Raw genomic sequence first — 20,495 nt, forward strand, 5'->3', positions numbered from 1 at the left:
GGGGACAGCGTTGCAGTTAGTGAATTAAGTTGTGGGAAGGGCGGCTGGAGATGATGTACACTGACGGCAATGTATTTAATCGCCACTGGACACTCACAATGGTTAATGTGGTAAATTTTTATGTATTTTACCAAAATGTAGAAACTTGTTAAATAGCAACAAATAAAAAAGGCAAACAAACCTGAGTAAGCGGCTTGACTCTCTCACCCTCCAGCCCAGCCTGGAGCTCCAGGTGCACACCCCTTCCCGAGTGACCCTTCCACACTGCCTCCCCCCACTTCACTCTGCACTGGAAGATGGGAGTCTGCAGAAGAGTCAGAGGACCTCAAGGCCTCTGGCCCACGCGTGCCTGGGAAGCTGCCTGTGTGGAAATTGTTTCCTTTACTGTACTTTGAAGCCAGAGGCACCCACAAATGTTACCTCCTCTGGCCAGCCTGAGAGGATGTGTGACTCCAAGGGAGGAGGCAAGGTCATGTCCAAGGCCAGTGGCTCGGGCCCTGGCTCCACATGTTCTGCACTTCCACTCCCCTGACCACCTACCCCCAAGCCTCCTCCATCGCCCCCAGTCTGGGGGCCGGGTGCACCTAGGTCAGAAGGACCCCTGTCACCTCTGTGTCGGCCACTCAGAGGGCGGCTGTTACATGAAGAAACTGAGGCTCCTCTATCCTAAACGCAGTCCCTCTGAAGCTCCTCCCGACCCCAGAGAGGACTTAGCCGTCCTGCTCAGGGGAGCCCTACTCTGGGGGTCCTTTGTCCTGTGTGGTCAGGCCTGGGCCAGGGGAGGGACTGGGAACAGCAGGGCTCCTTGGGCTGGTGGGGGTGGGGAGAAGAGATGAGCGAGGCATGGCAGAAGGGTTGATCTGGCCATGTCCGGAGCAGAAAGACCTAATCTTGTCACACACTCGGGGATACAGGGTCGAGCCCCTGTGGGGCAGGAGGGGGACAGCCCACCTGGTGCCTGCTACGAGGCGGCAGGACAGCTTTCTAGGCCAGGGCTGCTCTTTGTTACTGTCTGATGCACAGACTCAGGGCTTATAGCAATTGAGTTCTGAGGATCTGGGTCCTCCAAGGGTGGGTGCTCTGCCCAGGGCCTCACCAGGGTGCAGGCTGTGGGCCAGCCCTCATCTGCAAGGGCAGGCCCCCTTACCAACACTGAGCTGGTATCTCCCAGGCCAGAAACACCCTCCCACCAAGCTCACCTCTCAAACCTTATTGCACCCACAAAGGCAGGGGCTATTTGGGGGTTTCCCTTGTGGGGAATCTATGGCCATCTCAGAATTCTGCACACCACTGTGGCCACTAAGACCAGCAATCCTGGGACCCAGCACCCTTTCCAGGAGCACCCTGGCCTTCCCATCTCAGTGCTGCTGACAAAGGCAGGCCTGGCTGGCAAAGGGCAAGGTGGGGCCCTGTGCACCCTGATGTAGGCCTGGTCAAAACTCTGCGACAGCACAAGTCTGCCCCACAAAATGCCCAAGGAGCAGATTCTCTGGAGGGAGGTGGTGCCAAGCAGGTAGCACACCTGTGTAAGGTCATGTGGAAGGGGTGCCAGGGATGCAGCACCACTGAGACCTACTCCTGGGAGAGAAATGGTCCTGCCGGGTGAGGCCTGTGAGGGACACTGGCTGGGTGAGGGCAAGTACCCACCAGTCCTGAGGAGTCTCAGGGGTGTCAGCTCAGAGGTCCCCAAGCAACGCAGTGGTTTCATTTCCCAGAAGGCAGGTGAGAGGCAGAGCCTGGTGGAGGGCTCTGAAGCTCAGGTGGTAGTGACGGAAAAGGTGGCGGTCCCGTCAGGAGGGAGACCAGAGAGCTTGGAGAGTGGCCTGTGGGCTGGGAGACCCTGTGCTGGCGTGGGTGACCACGCAGAAGTTGATAAAGCTCAGAGCAAACACCAGTCTTTTAACTGGGTCTTGTATGAAATGACACTTCAAGGAGACACCTCCTATTTTCACTGAAAATGAACACTGAGCTGGGAATGAATATTCTAGAGACATTCTCTGGGTAGAACAATGCCCCATGGGACCAGGAGCCCACACGTGCAGGGAAGCTGCGAGGCTTTGCAGCTGGGACTTGGCATCTTGCTAGTGGGCATGCAGATACCCCAGCCCAGCCAGGAGAAATCACCTTAGGGAAAGGCCTGAGGGTACCTCACAGCTTTACATCAATATTTAACTTTTTCAGTTTAATGTGCAAATAAATAGAAAAGGAAAACTACATTCAAAACAGCTGCAAAGGAAGTACAAGCCCTGGAACAGAAATTCTTCAAAAAACGAGGCGCTCCCTAGAAGCATGCTGGGGTGGGTGGGTGGGGGTGGGTAAGCTGGAAAGATGGGGACTTTGTGAGGTCTGATCACACCCAGTCCACTTGAGGCACAGACAGGGGACCCCCAGGGGGCAGGCTGCCAAAGGTCTGGTGCGGGATCCTCACAAGAATCCCCTTCTGACAAAACGAGAATGTCCAAAGTGCCTGGACTACACTCGAGGAAACGAGGCAGGAGGCCCTGGTGGGACAGACTGGCCCTGGAGCTGCCCAGACCTAGGAGTCACGGTTTCATCAACCTTAAGTCCCACAGGTAATTTCTAGAAATCAGTCTCCACTTCCTGGCTGTTTCAGGATGAGGGCTGCACGGGGGCGTTCCAGGCTCACAGTCGGGGGTCACCTCTGATGGGCCAGGGGTCCAACTGGCAGTTTGGCGCAGGTTGGTGGTAGCGGCACAGCAGCCTTGGATGCTGTCAGCCCTCATGCCACACCTGCGGCTGCCCCAGCTGTGGGGCCTGGATGTGAGGGTGGCATGCGGAGTTCCTTGAAAGCAACTTTCACCCCAAGAAGCTGTGGGACCTGGCTGCTGCAAAGTTACAACCACGAAGGGAGTGAAAAGGAATAAATATGTGTGTGCATGTATGTTTAGAGAATAGCCAGGGTCCTCCATGTGGGGCCCATGAGCTTGGTGGGAACATCTGGTGGAGATCTTGTCCTCACAACCCCATGTCTGACTGCACAATCAACGTTTGGTCTTTCTTTATCCCAGAGTGGGATCTTCCAGACAGTTCTGGTGCTCCCAGCCCGATCCACGTCTTGATGTAGAGGTAAAATCCCGACACTGGATGGAAGGGTTCTCTGGCTTCAAAGTGACTGTGGCCCACCAGGGTCAGCTGGGCCAAGTCAATGCCCAAACGGTCAGATGCAGGTGGTATTTCCAGAAGCTCTCAGAACCACTTGGGAGGGGTGTGTTTTTCAAGTAGATACAACTGGGTTGACTCCTTCCATGATGGGGTCTCCCCTCCCCCAAAATGAATGCCCTTGAATGGCTTGTCACTGACTTTTCTGGGCACCGTATGCACAGAAGGACGGTGGCCCTGCTTAGGGGTTTGGCACATGTGTAGAGGGCCGGTCAGGGGCGTGAATGCAATCCCTGCTCCACAGCCCCATGCTGACCCTACCACTTACAGCAGGGACAGAGCCCCCAGAGTTCAAGTGCGGGGTTCAGGTTTGGCACATCTGGAAGCTGAGGGATGACAGCGTGGGATGGAGGCCAGCATGCCCCTCCCCATCTCTGGAGGCCACAGCCTGGGCAGCAAGGCTGGGGATCCTCCCCCCGCGGGCTGTCCACGGAGAAGCCGATACACACGCAGGCCGAACCTCGAGGCGGTGCCGTGGAGTGTCAGGGCGAGGCAGGGCGGCGGGTGTACTGCACACGATAGCGGGTGACCGGCAGGCCGTGCACATGCGCCGTCTCGCACAGGGTCTTGCAGGGCAGCATGTCTTCATCCTCCTCACCCATCAGCCAGTCCTGCACCAGGCTGGCTGCCTCCACTGTCACGTTGTGCTCCAGCCAGCGGCCGTGCCATTCCTCAAAGTGCCGGTGGTGCCGCAGCAGGACCAGGGGCTGCACCTGTGGGGGCAGGGAGGGGTCAGGACATCTAGGCACCCTGGACAGCCACGGGCTGGACCTCAGGCCCCAGGATGCCAGGCACCCACAGGTGGCTGCAGGAGTAGACACCCCCCCACGACCTAGGGCTGGCAGAGCGGCACCTGTTTGGCGCGGCAGAGGGTCCCACGGCGGTACATGTAGTCCTCAGAGTTCACGATGAACATCATCTTGTGGGAGCTGAGCTTGAAGCGGCAGTCCACATTGCAGGCGCTCTCCACCCCCACCAGCCGCTTCCAGGAGCTCTTGGCCTCCCCCCGCAAGGCTCGCACCTGCTCACACTGCCACCTTCGGAACTTCTTGAGGTTCCTGGGGTGAGGGGAAGATTGCAGAGCAGGAAATCCTTGAGACCCATAATACAGGAAGATATCCAATTCCCCAGATGTTGGAGAAGTGCAATCTGGAATCCCGAAAAATTATCACCTAACCTCAAATGCAGCAAAAACAAAGCTGAGTCCTGCCTGGTGCTGGCAATCTGGAGCACCCACCAACTTGCTCACCCCAGAACTTCTAGCCACCTGCATTTTCTTTCTCTGGTTCCTCCAGCATGAGTCTCCTCCCGCTCCAGATCCAGTGAGTTTCTCTTCTCCCTGAGACCCTTCCTGATTAGGGACCCTCATTAATTTCCATCATGAGCTTGGGACTGTTGGGACTGCTCCCCCAGATTGGTTCTGACTTGGAAAGTTGTCCCCATTCAAATCTAAATACCCACTAATTGCCCCCCCCGATCAGAAAGTCCCAGACCCTGATAGGGTGGTCACCCCTGTCTCTGACATGTTACCTGCCATTTCTAGAAGGTTATCCCTCTAGGCTCTCACCTCCTCCTCTGAGTTATGTATCTGGGGTTTCAGCTGTCTTGGGCAGAATGGACTCCCTTGATGAGGGTAAACCTTGTCATCTTGGGACTGCTCTCAGGTGTAGCTCTGCTCACCCTAGACTGTAAGCCTCAGGAGGGTAGGGCCACACCTCGGTATACATCAGGAGTCCAGTAAGTGCTCTCAGATAGAGGACACAATGTTTTTCAGCCTCACCAAGCACAGGGCACTCCCTTGGTCCATCACAGACCCTCTTACCTCTGCAGGAACACAGGTTTCAGGAGGAAGCCCTCAGTGGGAGAGCTCGACGCACCCTCAGCCCCCACATACTGCTCCACATAGTGAGCCAGGTGCTGCAGAGAAAAGCCCTGCGTCAGGGGAGTGAGCTCTTGCCAGTACCTAAGCCCAGGGATGCGACCTCACTGTCCCAAAGATTTAGACTGGTATTATATCTGGGTGGATAAATCCCTACTGTGTCCTTTCTGTATCCATCTTATGTCAACTTCACATGGGCAGTGGGATGGAATGGGAGCCTTACACGGAGAACAGCCAGGGGTGGGGGCAGGAACGGGCGTTAGAGCACGTACAGCAAGTGACAAATAGGGAAAACCAGGCAGGGCTGAGGTGAGTAACAGGCGGGGCCCACTGACCACCCAGGTGTTCCTTGGGCATGGCTTGTCCAAGGGCTGTCATCTGTTTAGTACCCTGTCAAAACCAAGGCCCCTCCACATTTGTGGAGAGTTACAGAAGGGGGGCAGGGTGTACAGCCCCTGCCCTCATTTATTTTGGAAAGATCTCCTGTGTGAAGCAGGCTGGGAGCACTGGTGGCTGTGGAGGGAAAAGGGTGAGACCCAGCTGTGGGAGGTTTGAGGCTTCAGGCCTGCTTCTACGGACACCAAGAGGACCGTGCAATACGATGCAGGCCTGGCAGAGCTCCTCCTGGGGCTCAGAGATCTGGCTCAGAGCCTTCTTGATGTTTAGATGCGGGGATCCCGGACTGGGGGGGGTCTAAGTACCCTCAGCAGTGGTGAGCCGGATAGGGATGTCACGGTAGCAGATGGGAAGCCAGGAGCCAGGGATTTGGGAGAGGACAAGGGTGGCTCTCACTGACCCTCCTTCCATGGGACACACCCACTGGCTCTGGAGTGGTCAACTACAGCTCCCACCCCCTCTTAGGTTTCCAAGGAGACCTGCAGCCTACACAGGAGGTTTCTCCGGGTGGACAACTTGGGTCTGTGCCTGAACAGCGTGTGCATGGGCCTCATGGGGTGGCACACAGTGTACACAAGGCACAGAACACAGGGCTGGGTCTCACCTGGACCTCCACGGGGTCTTCTGTCTGCGCTTCCTCAGTATCCAGAAGTTCAATGGTCATGATCACCTGCCCTTTGCGCTGGAGGAACATCACCTGGGGACCCAGGGGAGGAATAGCCTGAAGACACACAATGGCCCAGCTGGCACTGGACAAGGTCAAAGGTCACCTATGGCCTGCCTTTACCAAGCTCCAGGCCCCATCCTTCTTCAAGGGACCTTGGACTGGGCACTCTCTAGGTTGAAGCAGTGTCCTGCAGCCCAAAGGCACACAGGGTATCAGCTGGCCTGTGGCTGAGTTGTGGTCCACCTCAGGCCCACCAACTGGGCTTAAGTGCTGCACTTCCTCTCCTATGAGGCACTCCCAGTCCCCCACCCCCAGTAGCTGACCCCTTACCTTGAAGCAGTTCTCATCCGCCATGCAGCGCTCAGCCTTCCACTGGTAACTGGTCTCCCTGGCAGCACGGACACAGCGTGAGGACAGGTTCCCACCTGCGGCCCCCCGCTTCTTCTCGTTCACGTAGAGCTCTACCACCTTCAGACAGACGTCATCACTCACCAGGTGGTGCAGCTGTGGGAGGAGAATTCAGGGTGCCAGGAAGGCACCCTCAGGAGGGTGAGGCACGAGCCCGTTGTCCACCTCCTGCTGGAGCCCCTGCTGAACCTAGGGACATGCACCAAAACCAACACAGGGATGGAGCAGCTGGATGCAAACCAGCTCTCACGGCAGAACAAACTGGACTAGAGCAGAGCCTAGGAGACCAGAGACAGACGGTTAGACTAGAACAGACCAAACTAGACTAGAATGTATACCCTGCTTGAGTATGAGAACTGACAAAGTACAAAAAAGGCATCAACATGAGATGGTGGTTATATAAAAGTGGCACTACTGCAAGTGGTTATTTTTCTGTGCAATAAACACAATTCCCTTAATTCCTACAAGCACATTTAAAATATTTAGTTTTAGGAAGTAACAAAACAAGTCGGGGGGGGCGGTCACAGGGTCAGAGCCAGAAGGAATCAGCATGAGGCACCGGCTGTGGGTCAGACAGGTCACTACAGACTCAGGAAGTCCGGCTCTGTCCCACATGGCACTGTGCTGGGCAAACAGGATGATGTGTGGACACGTGCGTCTCCTGGTGTCTGGCACACCAGTTTCCCATAAGCACTGGCTGCTCTTACTGAAAGCAAACAATGCTAACTAACAACAAGAGGCAAAGCGCAGGACAGCCCACAGGTATGTGAAGGGGTCCTGTGAGCATCTGGCCCAGGGGACGTCCAGTGGGATTTGAGGCCCCACTGCTGGGGGTCTGGCTCCCTTACAACACCAGCTACATAACACCATTTTTACTGCTTCTTTTAAATTTCATTTTAAATAAGTTCTACAATATATATTTGTAGAGAAGGGGATTTTTAAAAAAGTATTAATTAAAGTGCCGGGGCAGGCTGAATCCTGCCCCTACAGGGACACAAAAGTACTAGGTGTCAGGAAAAGGCCAGTGTGGATGGGTTTACCACAAGCCAACCCAAAGAGCCATAGAGGGACAGAGGTGCTGAGCCCATGAGTCACTGGGGAAATGCAACAAGTCACAATGTGACCCCAAAAACCCCTTGGCCCAGGAGACAGACCCCGAGGCAAGCACTGACCCTGAGCACGAGGCAGGGAGATAAATGCACCAGGAAGCCGAGTGCCAAGGCTAGATGGCCACTTGCTCCTCACCCAGAGTGCTATGAAAATGGGCTCAGACAGCTACCAGGAGACAAACAGCACAGCGTGGAGCCCAGAGAGGGCGTGTTCCCCAGATCCTTCCCAGGCAAAGGAATGGAAAAGCCACAGGCACCTCAAGAGAGGCTTCTCCCAGAGCCACACTGCCTGGGTGAGTCAGACATGCCGTGTGCTGCCATCCACACGCAGCTGGAAACCAGGGAACCTGCCCAGTGTGAGCAACCAGGGCAGTAGCTGCCCTTAGGTGGGGCGTGCCCGCCACAAAGGGGTGGGGGGTGGGGTCTCTGTGAAAACCAACCAAGCTGCCTTTTTGGGACTTGAACATTTGTGTGTGTGTGTGCTTCACTTCCATAAAATCTTTTAAAACTTGGAAGGAAATGCCTGAAATAATTCTAGACTCTAAAATACTTCAAATGACTGGATCTGGGTGGGAAAGTAATGCCAGTATTCTTTCTCCACCTTCACTTCCGCCTTAAAGTGAATAGTCTTACTTGATAATCAGGAAACGAGTCAAGCCGAACAACTCAGTAAGCCAGCACCACTATGTCCCAGACTTTCAGGGCTTTACAGTTTATATTTACGTGACCTGTTTCCTCTTGCTGACATTTAGCTATGGGCAATTCTGCTGCTGCTATAAACAATGCTGATAAGCATCACTGATATTTCCTCCCAGGAGATGTGTGGGGTAGGGTTATTCACAATGTTGCAACTACCCTCAAGAAAGTTTGTCCACAGGAGACTCAAACAGCTCCTTGTGTGTGCATGTCCACAGTGGCACCGCTCATACCACCAAAAAGTGGTCCCAGTGTCCAGTTATGGGTAACTAGTGAGTAAATGTCGATGTATTCAGTCATGAAGACATAATGACAGTTCAGTCAAAGATGATGTGCGGCGAGGGCTTTATGTCTAGCCTAGGAGTACAGTAGGCCACATGACTCAGGCAATTACACCGATGTTCACACAGCGATAAAATCGTATGACGACACTTTGCACAAAATGCACCTCTGCTGACTGACTATACACAGAGGAATAATTGTCATGACAAGGAATGCCACAGACATACTATGCTGTGAATGAACCCTGAAAACATGAAGCTCAGTAAGAGGCCAGACACAAAAGGCCAGGTGTGTGACCCATTCATAGGAAAAGCCAGGAACAGACAAATCCAGGCAGAAAGCAGATTGGTGGCTGTCAGAGACTGGGAGGGGGGAATGGGAATGAGGTCATTCACTTTCAAAATAGTGAATTCTATCTCAATTGGGGAAAAAAAAAGGAACTTGCCATCATGGGGCCACTAACACTAGCAAAGCAGGCAGTGGGAGACCTCTGGGTCTCCCCAGTAGGGGGAGGGGTCCCTCGGTGTCTTAGACGGTTTACCTGCCGGGCGATGCTCTGCACCAGCTTGTCCATGGTGAAGCCCACGTAGGCGTGGATGGTGAACATCTCTCGCAGGGTGTCCTCGTACTGTGTGGGGTCAATCCCGCCCTCCAACAGGCTCCGCACCATGTCCAGGAAGGCCGGGTAGTATTCCTCCAGCTCCACCTCACCTGGGGAGGCAGGCAGTCACTGGGGTCACAGGCACAATCAGCCAGACGCACCAACACAGCAGCCACGTTTCTGCCTCCTGCCGCTAGGCTTCCTAGTATGGCCTCCAACCCAAGGGCAGTGGTCCTGGAGGCAGGCTCAGGAGCCTCACACCCAGCAGGGAGGGAGCACAGTGGGTGCCTTCCCAGAGTGGGAGCCAGGAAGGTACCCGTAAGTGTCTCTGCCACTGCCCACTTGAAATGTCTCATCTAAGATGACAACTAGTTTAAAATGAAGTCAGTAAAAATACAACGGATTTCTGATTACTGACTGAGGACCCTAACCTTTGGGGTGCTTGGTCATAGCCATCTGCCCCCCTCCCCAGGCTCAATGAGCAGCTTTGGCCTGCCCCTCGACCCCCAACTTTCCCCTGGGCTCACTGGGCTGCTTCAGCCGCAGCTCCATGGCGGGATCGCTGCCCTTCTCACGGCGGCCCTCGCACAGCAGCTTCTCACGCTCCTTCTCAGCACGGTACTCCAGAAGCTGCTTCTGTGCCTGGCGGTAGATTTTCAGGAGCCTGGAACACAGGGTCTGATGCAGGCGCAGGAAGAAGTACCAGTTGTTGTTGGCGAAGAAGAGGCTGTAGACATCATCCAACGGCTTATGTGGTGGTGGCGGCGGCTCGGCAGCTGGCGCCTCCCCCGGAGCTCCTTTCTCCTCCGGGGAGCTGCTCTGCTGCTCGGGCGCCGGTTTCTTCCGGTCACCAAGGTCTGCGTTCTGCCCCTGAGGGCTGCCCCGGCCCTCATCGGCAGAGTCCTCTGATGCACCCAGGTCCAGCTGCTGTGAGAAGAAGAGGCTGGGCAGGAACTGATGCAGCAGCTGGTGGATGGCTCCCTGGTCCTCCTTCTGGATGGCTGGCTGCCGCTTCACGTAGTAGCTGATGAGGGCAGCTGCATCTTCCAGGATCTGCCTGTCTTCATACACGAAGATGAGGTGCGGCTCACTGGAGGGGGCACTGCGGCCCTCTGAATGCTGTTCCTGGTGCTGGGGAAGCGGCAGCATTAGGAAGGAGTTCCGAGGAAAGAGCCTGGGGCATCTGCTGCCAGCCCACTCTAATCTGGGTACAGCTGGACCAGCATCCCATTACCCATGCTCCTGGAGGACTGAGAGCCTGGAGGCGGGTGCCACAGGGTCTGGAGACCTGGTTTCCTGTGACCTTGGCAAGTAGCCTCCTCTTAGGCCTCAGTTTCTTCAATGCTAAAATGAGGAGAACTGCACAGTAAAATTTGTGAGCCAGAGTTGGGTGTTTCTGCTGAGGGTTCCAATAGTGCCTGGTCTTAGGTCGGTGGCACAGAAAGGAAAGCTGCTATAGGAAAGGCCTGTACGTATATGTGAGGGGGAGAGCAGCGGCGGCAGGAGAGGGGAGGGGAGCTAAGAGCCTCTGTTGGCAATGACAGAGCTGCTGCCACTTTCCATCCTTCTCCCAGAAGGGCCCGTGTATGTGCATGTGCATGTGTTGGGAACCCCTGCCGACAATGTCAGAATGTCAGGGTTGTTATCACCCTCCATCCTTTCTCCAGGTTGGCCAGAGCCTGAAGTCACACAAATGTTGGTACTCATCCCTATGCAGCGCTGGCAGGCAACACTTGGGAAACAGACACAGAGTGTGGCAACCCCCCCAAGGCCTGCTCAGACCTGCCCAAGGAGGCCTCACCTCGTCATAGACACTCTCGATCTCATTGAGCAAGCTTTTGGAGCGAAGGGCCTTGGTGTCATTCTGCTTGAAGTTCACAGCCTGGTGGTCCAGGGACTTGAGGTATGCCTTTTCATACTGCTCCCGCCAGATCTTGTTGAAGCCCTGCTGTGCTTCCCGCCACTCCTCCTCCTTGGCTTTCAGCCTGCAGGGGGCAGAGGGGCTCAGCCCGGGACAGCCTGGGGGTAGCCCAGGGGGACAGCCTGAGTCATCCCTCCCAGGGCCGACCTGTCTTCCACCCAGAGCCCTGGCCCAGTGCATTCCAATCTCAGGAGCAGACCAGCCTGACTGTGCGGTGGGTTCCATGATGAATAAGGCAGGGAGGGAGGAAACAAGGCCCACTGAAGCGACAAGGCTAGTTTTATGGTTTCTCCAACACTGCTGCCCTCAAATGTCTCCCCTGTCCTGGTCAGGACCCTGACTATACTCCATGTAGTTGTTAAATAGATCTCGGCGCGCCCCTGCTGAACTATGAGTTCCACAAGGGAAAGGCAGTGCTGGCTGGCTCAGTCTGCCATCCCAGCGCCAAGCACAGCACCAGCAGAGGCAGCTACTTCATCAGTCACGGCACAGGGAGCCCCTGAGACGTCAGGCACACCATGTGTAGAGGTGCCGCTGTGTTTTGAAAGAGCTTGAAATTCACGAATATTTGTATATAATTATGCTTAAGGCAGAATATGCTGAAGGACACAGACAGCCTTTACTGTGTTTCCCTCATGGGAGTGCACAGGGAATGAAAGAAGCCTGGAAACACAGTGCCAGCCCTGGCCCTGGGGCCCCTCGAAGTTATGCCTGTGACTACAGCACTAATGAGCCCCTGGGGCCAAGCAGGTGGAGGGCCAGGAGCAGGGGGCACCTTTTCAGGACGACAGGCACAGCAGTGACAGGGTTCTTCTTGAGGCTCTCGATGATCTCTGGGGCTTTGTCCCCATAGATGCGGTGAATGGCACGGCGCTGGATAACCTCCGACGTGCCACCCAGACAGTCATCCAGTCGGAACTTCTCTTGGTCCTCAGGTGCCATTCGAGACAACTTCTTCTGCACGCTCTCCAGCACCCGGATGGTGGCCAGGTTGGTCTCCAGGACAACATCTAACTATGAAAGGAAGACAGGAAAGGATCGGCCATGGAGGTGGGGGGGCTGGGGACAGGAGCTCAGGGCAAAGCTCAGGGCTAATGTGCTGCAACTGTAATCTACAGTGATCTCAGTAAAAATTCCAACCAAGAAAGTCAACTTCAGTTAACCTAATATTAATCCAACTAATTAAGTTTAAAAATATATTATTTTCCCTTAAAATCAAAAAGAAATGAGCACCAGGCCCTCCCTGGTGGCGTAGCGGGTTAAAGCACTGCACTACGAAGCTTAAGCCACTTCCTCATGAGTTCGATTCCCGCTTGCCCCGGAGGAGTCCACATGGCGTGGCAGACCTGACTCGCCCGCTGCTCCCCTCAGCAGTGTACTTCGTCGATCTGCCTGTTTTGCTCCCCATTCTGTCTCTGGTGAATCCTCTCACCCTCCGCATCTCTGGCCTGTACCCCAGTTCTATATGAATAAATAAATAAATCTTTAAAAAAAAAAAAAAGAAATGAGCACCATCACTGAGTCAGCACACAGGTCAGCAAGGCAAACAGGCAAGCTTTTGGAAGCTGTCCCTGACACTCAGAGGGAGCTGTGGGCAGTAAAGAGACGAAGGATCCATTCCAAGAGAGCAAGGCATGAGGACGAGAGCCGGGAGGAAGGGCAAGTACCTAGAAACTCTATCCTGGGTGGGGGTCTATAGCACCAGTATACGCACCTCAAATCGTTCGTCCTCACAGCGATGCAGCTGCTCCTCGTAGGGTGTCTTCTTGGAGCTGACGAAAGTGGAGTCCTCTGACCAGGAGGGGAAAGAGACCCAGGTGTCATTCAGCACCTGCACCAAGAACAAAACTATGAGCAACACGGCAAACAAGAGTGGCCAGCGCTACATGCTGTATCCTTCAGGGCACAAGAAGTGAGGATGGTAATGGCATCTTTATTTTACAAGAAATCACTCTATCATGCACACAGTAAAATTAATTTTAGGCTCTCCCTGGTGGCGCAGCAGGTTAAAGCACAGCACTGAGAATCTAAAGCCGCTTCCGCATGAGTTCGATGCCCGCCTGTCCCGGAGGTGACCACATGGCGTGGCAGACCTCTCCTGACCCGCCCGCTGCTCCCCTCAGCAGTGTACTTTGTAGATCTGCCTGTTCTGCTCCCCACTCTGTCTCTGGTGAAGCCTCTCGCCACCCCTGAGCCTCTGGCCTATACCCCAGTTCTGTATGCACAAATAAATCTTTAAAAAAAAATTAATTTTAAAGAGGTTTTAGGGAGAAAACGTGACTTTGGGAATGGTAAACAAATTATACTATCGAGAGTCGACAAACTTTAAAAAGGGCCAGGCAGTAAATATGTTAGGTGCTGTGGGTCACTGGGTCTCTGCTGGGATCACTCAGTTCTGCCGGTGACCTGGTGAAGCTGCCACAGGCCACATGAAGACAGATTTGCAGGGTTGTGAGCACAATGCAACAGGCAACATGTCTAATTTCGTCCCTGGACTTTATGCTGGAATCAGCAGGCACTCTGAATCCTTGAAACGAAGTTAACAGCCTATCCACTAAGACTGAAAGAGTTCAGACACCAAGCTAAGTGGAAACAGATGGCAGTGAAAAGGGAAAATGGAATCATAGCAGACTAAATCTAATTAGTAGTTAGACTGAGTCTAACAGAGGAATAAGTGAACCCTAAACCGGAAGCTCTGTTGCTCGCCAAAACTACCAAAAGGGTGAGAAACTGTCACCTCTACTCAGGCGCTCAGTTTTGTCACATTCCAGCACCACCCATCATTCAACATGTGGGGAAGACACTCAGTCTTCCCTGTGTGGCTTCTGCTGGGGTGAAAGTATGCGCCACTAAGCCCATGTGAGTCCATGGGACAATACCTCCTTGCAAATGGCTGTCCTTCCACTGCACTTGGGCTGCTGGTAGGTTTTGGGGAGTGCCCGGTAGCTGGATCCAATGCGCTTGCATGATGCGTAGTCAATTTCTCGGCTTATTCCATCACCAGATCTATCACTCATGGGTGGGGCAAATGACAGCTCTTTTACCCCCAGAAAGGACTTGAACTGTGCAAAGAGTTCTGGAAATTTCCTTCAGAAATAAAGACAAACATGAGTCAGCATCCTAGGGTCTTCTGGGAGTAATCCAAAGATTTTGGAGTGGCTGCCATCAGAAGCCTGCCTGTGTTTAAAGATGGTCAGAGTTCAGTGTCAGGGAGAAGTGGCAGGTGAACCAAACTAAATGTCACATACATGCACATGTGAGCCTGCCTCTAGCGCCCCTGTCAGCACCTGGACTGGCAGAGCTGGGCCGGCTGTGCTCCCTGGAGGAGAGAGCCAAGCATGAGGTAGATACCTGCCTTTATGCCGTTTTATCGGCACAGTCATGTCTCTTCACTTAGTGTCATCTGTGGCTACTGGTGCAGGATGAGGCCAGAGTTAAGTAATCTCAATCCTTGGTCCTTTGGAACCTCTGCCCCAGAACCTTCTGCCTTGAAGGAAACTTTTCCAGGGAAAACCCCCTGAGGACACATACTCACGAGTCATAATAAAATGTCCATGCATGTCTGTGGGGGTGATTTTAATGCAAGTGACCTACAGCCAGGCAGACTCCCCTTGTCAAGCTATATCCACTACCGATGCTGTTCCTTGCAGCCCCCACAAGAAGGCCATCTGCTAAGCCCTACCTGTAAGGATATAAAGATGTACACCAACTCAGCTCACCAAGAAAACCACAGCAAACAAAACGTGGGGATAGAATTCAGAAATAAAACTGGTGCACAGAATGCTTGAGGCATGGTGAACACTCTGTAGGGGGCACATACCCCAACACATCCACAAGCCCTGGTGACCTTCCTTGATTAAGTGGCAGCTCTCTGGGCACACCCAGCCCAGAGTTCCCACACGCAAATAGAGGCTGGCTCTGCCACAGGAAGTGCTAGGGTGTAGTCCCTCCAATACCAGCACGCCACCTTCCCGTGGACTGGGCTCTGATCACTGACAGGAGTCGGAGCAGCATCAGAGAGGTGTGGCCGGATCCCAGGGGCTAGCAAGGGTCTGTCTGTGACCTGTGGGGGGATGGGACTTGGGGGTATATCCAATAACAATTCATCAAGTCATTCATCTGTCGTGAGGATTTTTGCATGTTTTATTTTACATTAAAAAAGAATTAAAATTCTATAATGAACAGAATGGGGCTGACAGCACCTGCCCTGAGGTGTCTTTAGGGATAAAGATGACACCTCATAATGCCAACTTTGTGCATTTTTGATTCCCATTTTATAGCAGGAAAACTGGGGCTCAGACCAGATTAAGAAACTCAAGATGGTGGGCGGGGCAGGGGCAAAGGATCCTGGGCCCAACAAACCTGCTACCAGAGTGCACTGTGCATCCAGCATGCTTGAGTGCATCGCGCAGGACCATGCCCACCCTCCCTTGGCTACAGCACTGGGCTCTGACCCACTGACAGGGCTCTCTCAGGGCAGCAGGCGTGCCAAACACTCGTCCTGATTCCTTGCATTCCTGATCATTACAATTGCAATTGCAGAAAGCATACTCAAGTGACTCTCTGGGGAATTACGCTGGGTGAAAATACTGATCCCAAAAGTCACACACTTTAGGACTGTGTTTATATGGCACTACTGTTACTAAGTGTTAGAGGTAGAGCACAGATCAATGGTTGTCGGGGTTTGCAGGAGGGAGCAGGATCCCTGAGATGCAGCAGCCAGTCAGCAGCTCACCTGTGCGGGACACAGAATCTTTACTGATGAGGAGTACAGACGGACGTGGACACACAGACACCTACGCAAGGAATCCTGGCCTTGCTCTTCAGACAAGCACAATGAACCTACATGCACGTCTAGAGCCACTTTCATTCAAGGACAGAGTCGTTTTTCAAAACTAATGCCCAAAGGAGGAGGACAGAATTTAAAGATATCTAGGTGGGGAGCAAGAGAGGGTCACTCACCCCAAAAATGGGCTGACGAGCTGCAGGAGCTCAGAGCCAGACACGAGCTCCCGGTTGAAGAGCGCGATGCAGCGGAGGAAGTTCTCATAGACCTCCTGGCTCTTCAGCACCCTGCGTACCTGTGAGGATGGCAAGTCAGGAGGCCCCAGGCCCAACCTGTGGTGTATGCAGAGTCACCGAGTGACTATGCACACGGTTACCTTGCTGGCTCTTGCCACTGGGCCTGGGCGGGGGCCCCGGGACTGTGCCTGCATCGGTGTGGCTGGTGTGGCCTCAAACCCCGCTGACTTGCATCTGTGACACACTCCACCTGCTCCATGACAACTACACTGCCTGTGGCTGTGAGAGTGGGGAATGGGGGAGGATGGGCCCGCCTCCCAGAACCCCCCCACTTCCAGTGTTCTGTTCTGCAGATCTGAGTTGGGCAGGTCAGCCGGATGGGGTGGTTGGTGGTATTGGAGTGCACACCTTGTCAAAGAAGGAGAACTCCTGCAGGGTCCCATACTTGCCCACAGTGGCAATGGACATGTCTTTGGTGCCACGGAGTTTCATTTTCTTCTGCAGAAAGAAATTATGCACAATTGATGTTCTGGCCAACCCACAAGGCTCCCGTCCATCTCTGTCTTAGCACCAAAACTGCCATGAGGTGCAGGCTAATTTCTTCCCAGGACTCCTGTGCATGAACCTCTAAGGACTGCCCAGCTTGGCCTCTATTACCTGGTATAGGGTGAAGGTTACAAGACCTCCCCACCCACAATCTGGGATTTAAATCAGCAGTTTAAAGTCCTGATAGCACAATGAAATCAGAATAGCCAGGAAGAGGAACCCTAGGTTACAGTATCAGAAATTTCTCCCCTGACTGTATTGTCTTGTGGGCCTTGAGGGTGATGGGAAAGGGACTGAATGGGGACAGCACTGGGAGGACCAGGCTTTAAAAGACTTTGTGACAGCTTTTGTCTCTAAGCTGCACTTGGACCTGAACTTGGCCACATTCCTGAGGAATGAAGAAAGCTACTGCATAGTTCAATTCCTTTTTAAAGCACCTAAGGAACGATGAGGGTATGTCACAAGGTGACAGAAATCAGCTTCCGGGGCTCATTGGTCAAATAAAGAAGGGCTGGCCCTCAAAATAAACTGACAGTCATGGATTATAAGATGGAGTTTTGACCGACAGAAGTAACTATGTAAGTGGAGATGAAGAGAAACATTTTCCTTAAGGAAGAAAGTCAATAAGTAACTACACGAGGAATGATGGAATTAGGGTAGTGCGTGGAACAGTAACTGGATCTCATCCTTTCCCGCCTAGGTAGGGTGCCTTGTGTAGTAGTCCTCAGTGAAAGAACTGTGAAGTTAAGAAAAAGAGCCTGAGCAACACAGTGCATCTCCACAGGAGAGCGCACTCCTCATGACACACTCAAGAGCCAGGGAGCTCTGTGAATGACCACATTAGAGCTGGCCCACATCCCAAGGTCCCAAGGTCCCACATCTGGTGAATTTCAAGACAGATGAAGGTTCACAACGGCTCTGGCAAGCAGGGCTTTGCACTTGCTCCTTGGGTCACCTACAGGTAAGGCTAGACCCCACGGTCAAGGGTTACCTTGGCAGGTGCAGATACAGGACGCAGAAGAGAGGGCCGGGAGCGCTTTTTGCTGTGTTCCAGATTCTTCTCGTGTTCACTCTTTTGGACACTGTTCATTTCACATGGCCCATTTCCTGTGAACTGAGGATACACATAGGAGAGGTGAATAGCACTGGGAAACACCCAGGCCGCAATGCTGATCTCCAGGATCACACAGGACTGCCTCTGCTGAGCCTAGGGTCCCGGCACACTGTCTGCCAGAGGCCAGAGGTCATGCCTGCATGCAAGATGACCCTCCCCAAGGTGCCTCCCGTCTAATGGAGGAGAGACCAAGTATCCAGATCATCATGGGGTAGCACCATGAGGCAGGGAGGGGCTCTTCGAAGCCCCTGTGGATGAGGGTCCAGATGGAGACAAGAAGGGCTGGGGGTGGGGAGAGACCTAGAGTTGGGCCTTTGGGTAGGTGTCACCCAGCAGGCCACTGACAATGCAGGTCTGACTGTATGTTCAATAGCACCAAACAAAGGAAAGGCATTTCAGGCAGGAGGACTGGTTCACACACTGCTTGGGTACAAAGAGAATGTTATGAGGAAGTTGGGGAGGGGGGAGGTCCTTGGGGGGGGCCCAGTCTGTGTTCCTTTCTGTGAAAGAGAAAATGGCATCTTTGGGGCAATCACTAGGTGGGAGGTCATCTTACCAGGCTTGAGGCCAACCTAACCATGAAGTTAAGGATACTCATCCCAAGCAGGGTATTCATAACAATAATTACAAAGAATGGTTCTAGTAAAATCTACTGAGGCTTTGCATTTCTCTGAAGGTTCCCTAAAGCTAGAGCAGGAAGGGGAAAGGCAGACAGACCACATCTTTTCTGTAAGACAAGATAAGGCCCCACACGATGTTCTGAACAATCCCTATAACCCAACCATGCTTTCTGTCCTAGCACAGAAGTTGGTTCAGAAACACAACAGAAGGCATGTTGCCAGTTCCAAGTGTGGACAGGTGAAAAAGTCCTGGTGTATACAAAGCAGCGAGCAACTCTCAGATGAGCAGGTATCTCTGTGTCATGTACCTGATATACTGTTATGTAAAAAAAAAAAGGGGGTGGGGTAGGCGGGGAACCCACAAGCCCTAGGGACAGAATAAACAGCACGCCATTTATTTTTTTAAAAGATGAATGTGTTTGCACATGCAGAGGATATTTCTGGAAAGACACAAAATATATTTAAGAGTGCTTAACTGAGGAATGTAATGGTAAACTGAGGACAACTTTTCATACTTGATACCCTTACTAATGTGTGATTTTTTTCCATGACTATTTATGTATTGTTAAAACAATAAAGGTCTACCATTTAACCACAGGCAAAACCTGTCCCTTGGGGAAGGAGGGCATCTTAAGTGGAAAAATTCTCAACTGGTATTTCTTTTTTCTAGTTCCTAGAACAGCTACATATGATGTTTCCTGAAGAGACACACAAGGGTCACTATGACATGAGCAGAGAGGGGGATTGTGGACCTCAAGGGGAAACCACTGCTTATCCTGTCACATCATCCCAGCCAGAGAGATCACTTACCTTCCCCTAACAGTTAGACAGTTCCTACTTTTTTGTTAAATGTCCCAACTTGTAAATGTGTGCACTAGTTGGACGCCCGAAGGCCTGGGGCCCAGCATATTCAAAATGCTTAGCTTATTGTGAATAACCAGTTTTATTGGCACACAGCCATGCCCATTCACTGGTGTCTGGTTCAAGACTTGTTGACCTGCTGGTCCACAAAGCCTAAGATCGTTGTGGCTGGCCCCTTACAGAAGTTTATTAACCCCTCTGGATCAAGGTCAAATGGTTAACCTTAATTAGAATAATATCAAGTTTCATTTTTGGTTCCTGTAGTTTTAACAGAAATAGGAAATTTAATATAAAGGATATTTTCTATAGTAACTATAGGTGGGATTTTTTAATTATAAAGACTAAGTCAATTTTAAAAAATGTACAAGGATAACCCTAGTTACCTAAAAATACACTTAAAAACAGTGCTGACTTGATAGCAAATACCACTGCTAGTATTCTGTGGAAAAGGCTTACCTTTCTAGGGCATCTCCGAGAGTGTCCACCTGTAGATGCTGACTTGTGCCCACCAGGGGGAGCTTCCAGCGCAGAGCCCCCTCACCCCCATCCCTACTCCTCCTGCCCTGACAAAACCCAAGGGCCTATGGCTGCCCAGACCACAGCACAGCAAGGTTTAGGCAGGCACTGTGGACTGCCAGGCTTACCGGTACTGAGTGTCCCTGTGTGGTATACCATGTCCTCAGACAGGGTTCCTCACTCACTTTCCCGACTCTGTGGACGTGTTTGCAGCCAGCAAAGGAGTCCTGGCTCTCCCTGGCCAGACGCTTTACTAAAGAATCCTCTGACGAACCTGGAGGAAACACCTCCATAACCATTTGTAGATGAGGCAGGAGGCTAGAAGACCTGCCAGGTTCCACAGGAAAAAGGTGACAAAGTCTGACACAACCAGATATGCTACCATGAGCCCTTGCTTCAGGAACTGCACCACCTGTTAAGGCCAATGGCTCTTGAGCCTCCCTGGGATGTGCAGTGTTATCCTGGCTCCTGCTCCTGCCAGGGCAGCAAAAGCTGGTCTAGGACTTGGCCACATCTTTCAGCCTTTCGCCCCTGAGGCCATGGTCCTCCTATACCATTCAGCTCCTTTAGTGATGGCTCTGCAAAGTCATGGTTCAGGAGAAGAGTCGCTAACACTGAGATTAGAGCTGAGATGCAAAACCAGATCCAAGAGGATGGGACCCAGAGATGACCGACCC

The 20,495-nt window shown here is 52.8% G+C and overlaps 1 protein-coding gene across 1 annotated transcript in view; it reads right to left on the minus strand.

The window, feature by feature from the left end:
* Nucleotides 1–88: 88 nt before the first annotated feature.
* SIN3B (SIN3 transcription regulator family member B) overlaps nt 89–20,495 on the minus strand; it is a 35,698-nt gene continuing 15,291 nt past the window's right edge. Inside the window, exons 6-19 of the mRNA XM_004688641.2 lie at nt 17,699–17,821; nt 16,570–16,659; nt 16,102–16,220; nt 14,019–14,226; nt 12,854–12,970; nt 11,915–12,153; nt 11,020–11,203; nt 9,746–10,349; nt 9,159–9,328; nt 6,453–6,626; nt 6,060–6,152; nt 5,003–5,097; nt 4,034–4,238; nt 89–3,893 (exon numbers count right to left, since the gene is read on the minus strand). Of these exons, the coding sequence (XP_004688698.1) occupies nt 3,663–3,893; nt 4,034–4,238; nt 5,003–5,097; nt 6,060–6,152; nt 6,453–6,626; nt 9,159–9,328; nt 9,746–10,349; nt 11,020–11,203; nt 11,915–12,153; nt 12,854–12,970; nt 14,019–14,226; nt 16,102–16,220; nt 16,570–16,659; nt 17,699–17,821 (2,652 nt within the window). The 3' untranslated portion in view covers nt 89–3,662. The remainder of the gene's footprint in view (nt 3,894–4,033; nt 4,239–5,002; nt 5,098–6,059; nt 6,153–6,452; nt 6,627–9,158; nt 9,329–9,745; nt 10,350–11,019; nt 11,204–11,914; nt 12,154–12,853; nt 12,971–14,018; nt 14,227–16,101; nt 16,221–16,569; nt 16,660–17,698; nt 17,822–20,495) is intronic.

Source organism: Condylura cristata, unplaced genomic scaffold (genome assembly GCF_000260355.1).
Source record: "Condylura cristata isolate star-nosed mole 26May11 unplaced genomic scaffold, ConCri1.0 scaffold00024, whole genome shotgun sequence".
NCBI classification, from domain to species: Eukaryota; Metazoa; Chordata; class Mammalia; order Eulipotyphla; family Talpidae; genus Condylura; species Condylura cristata.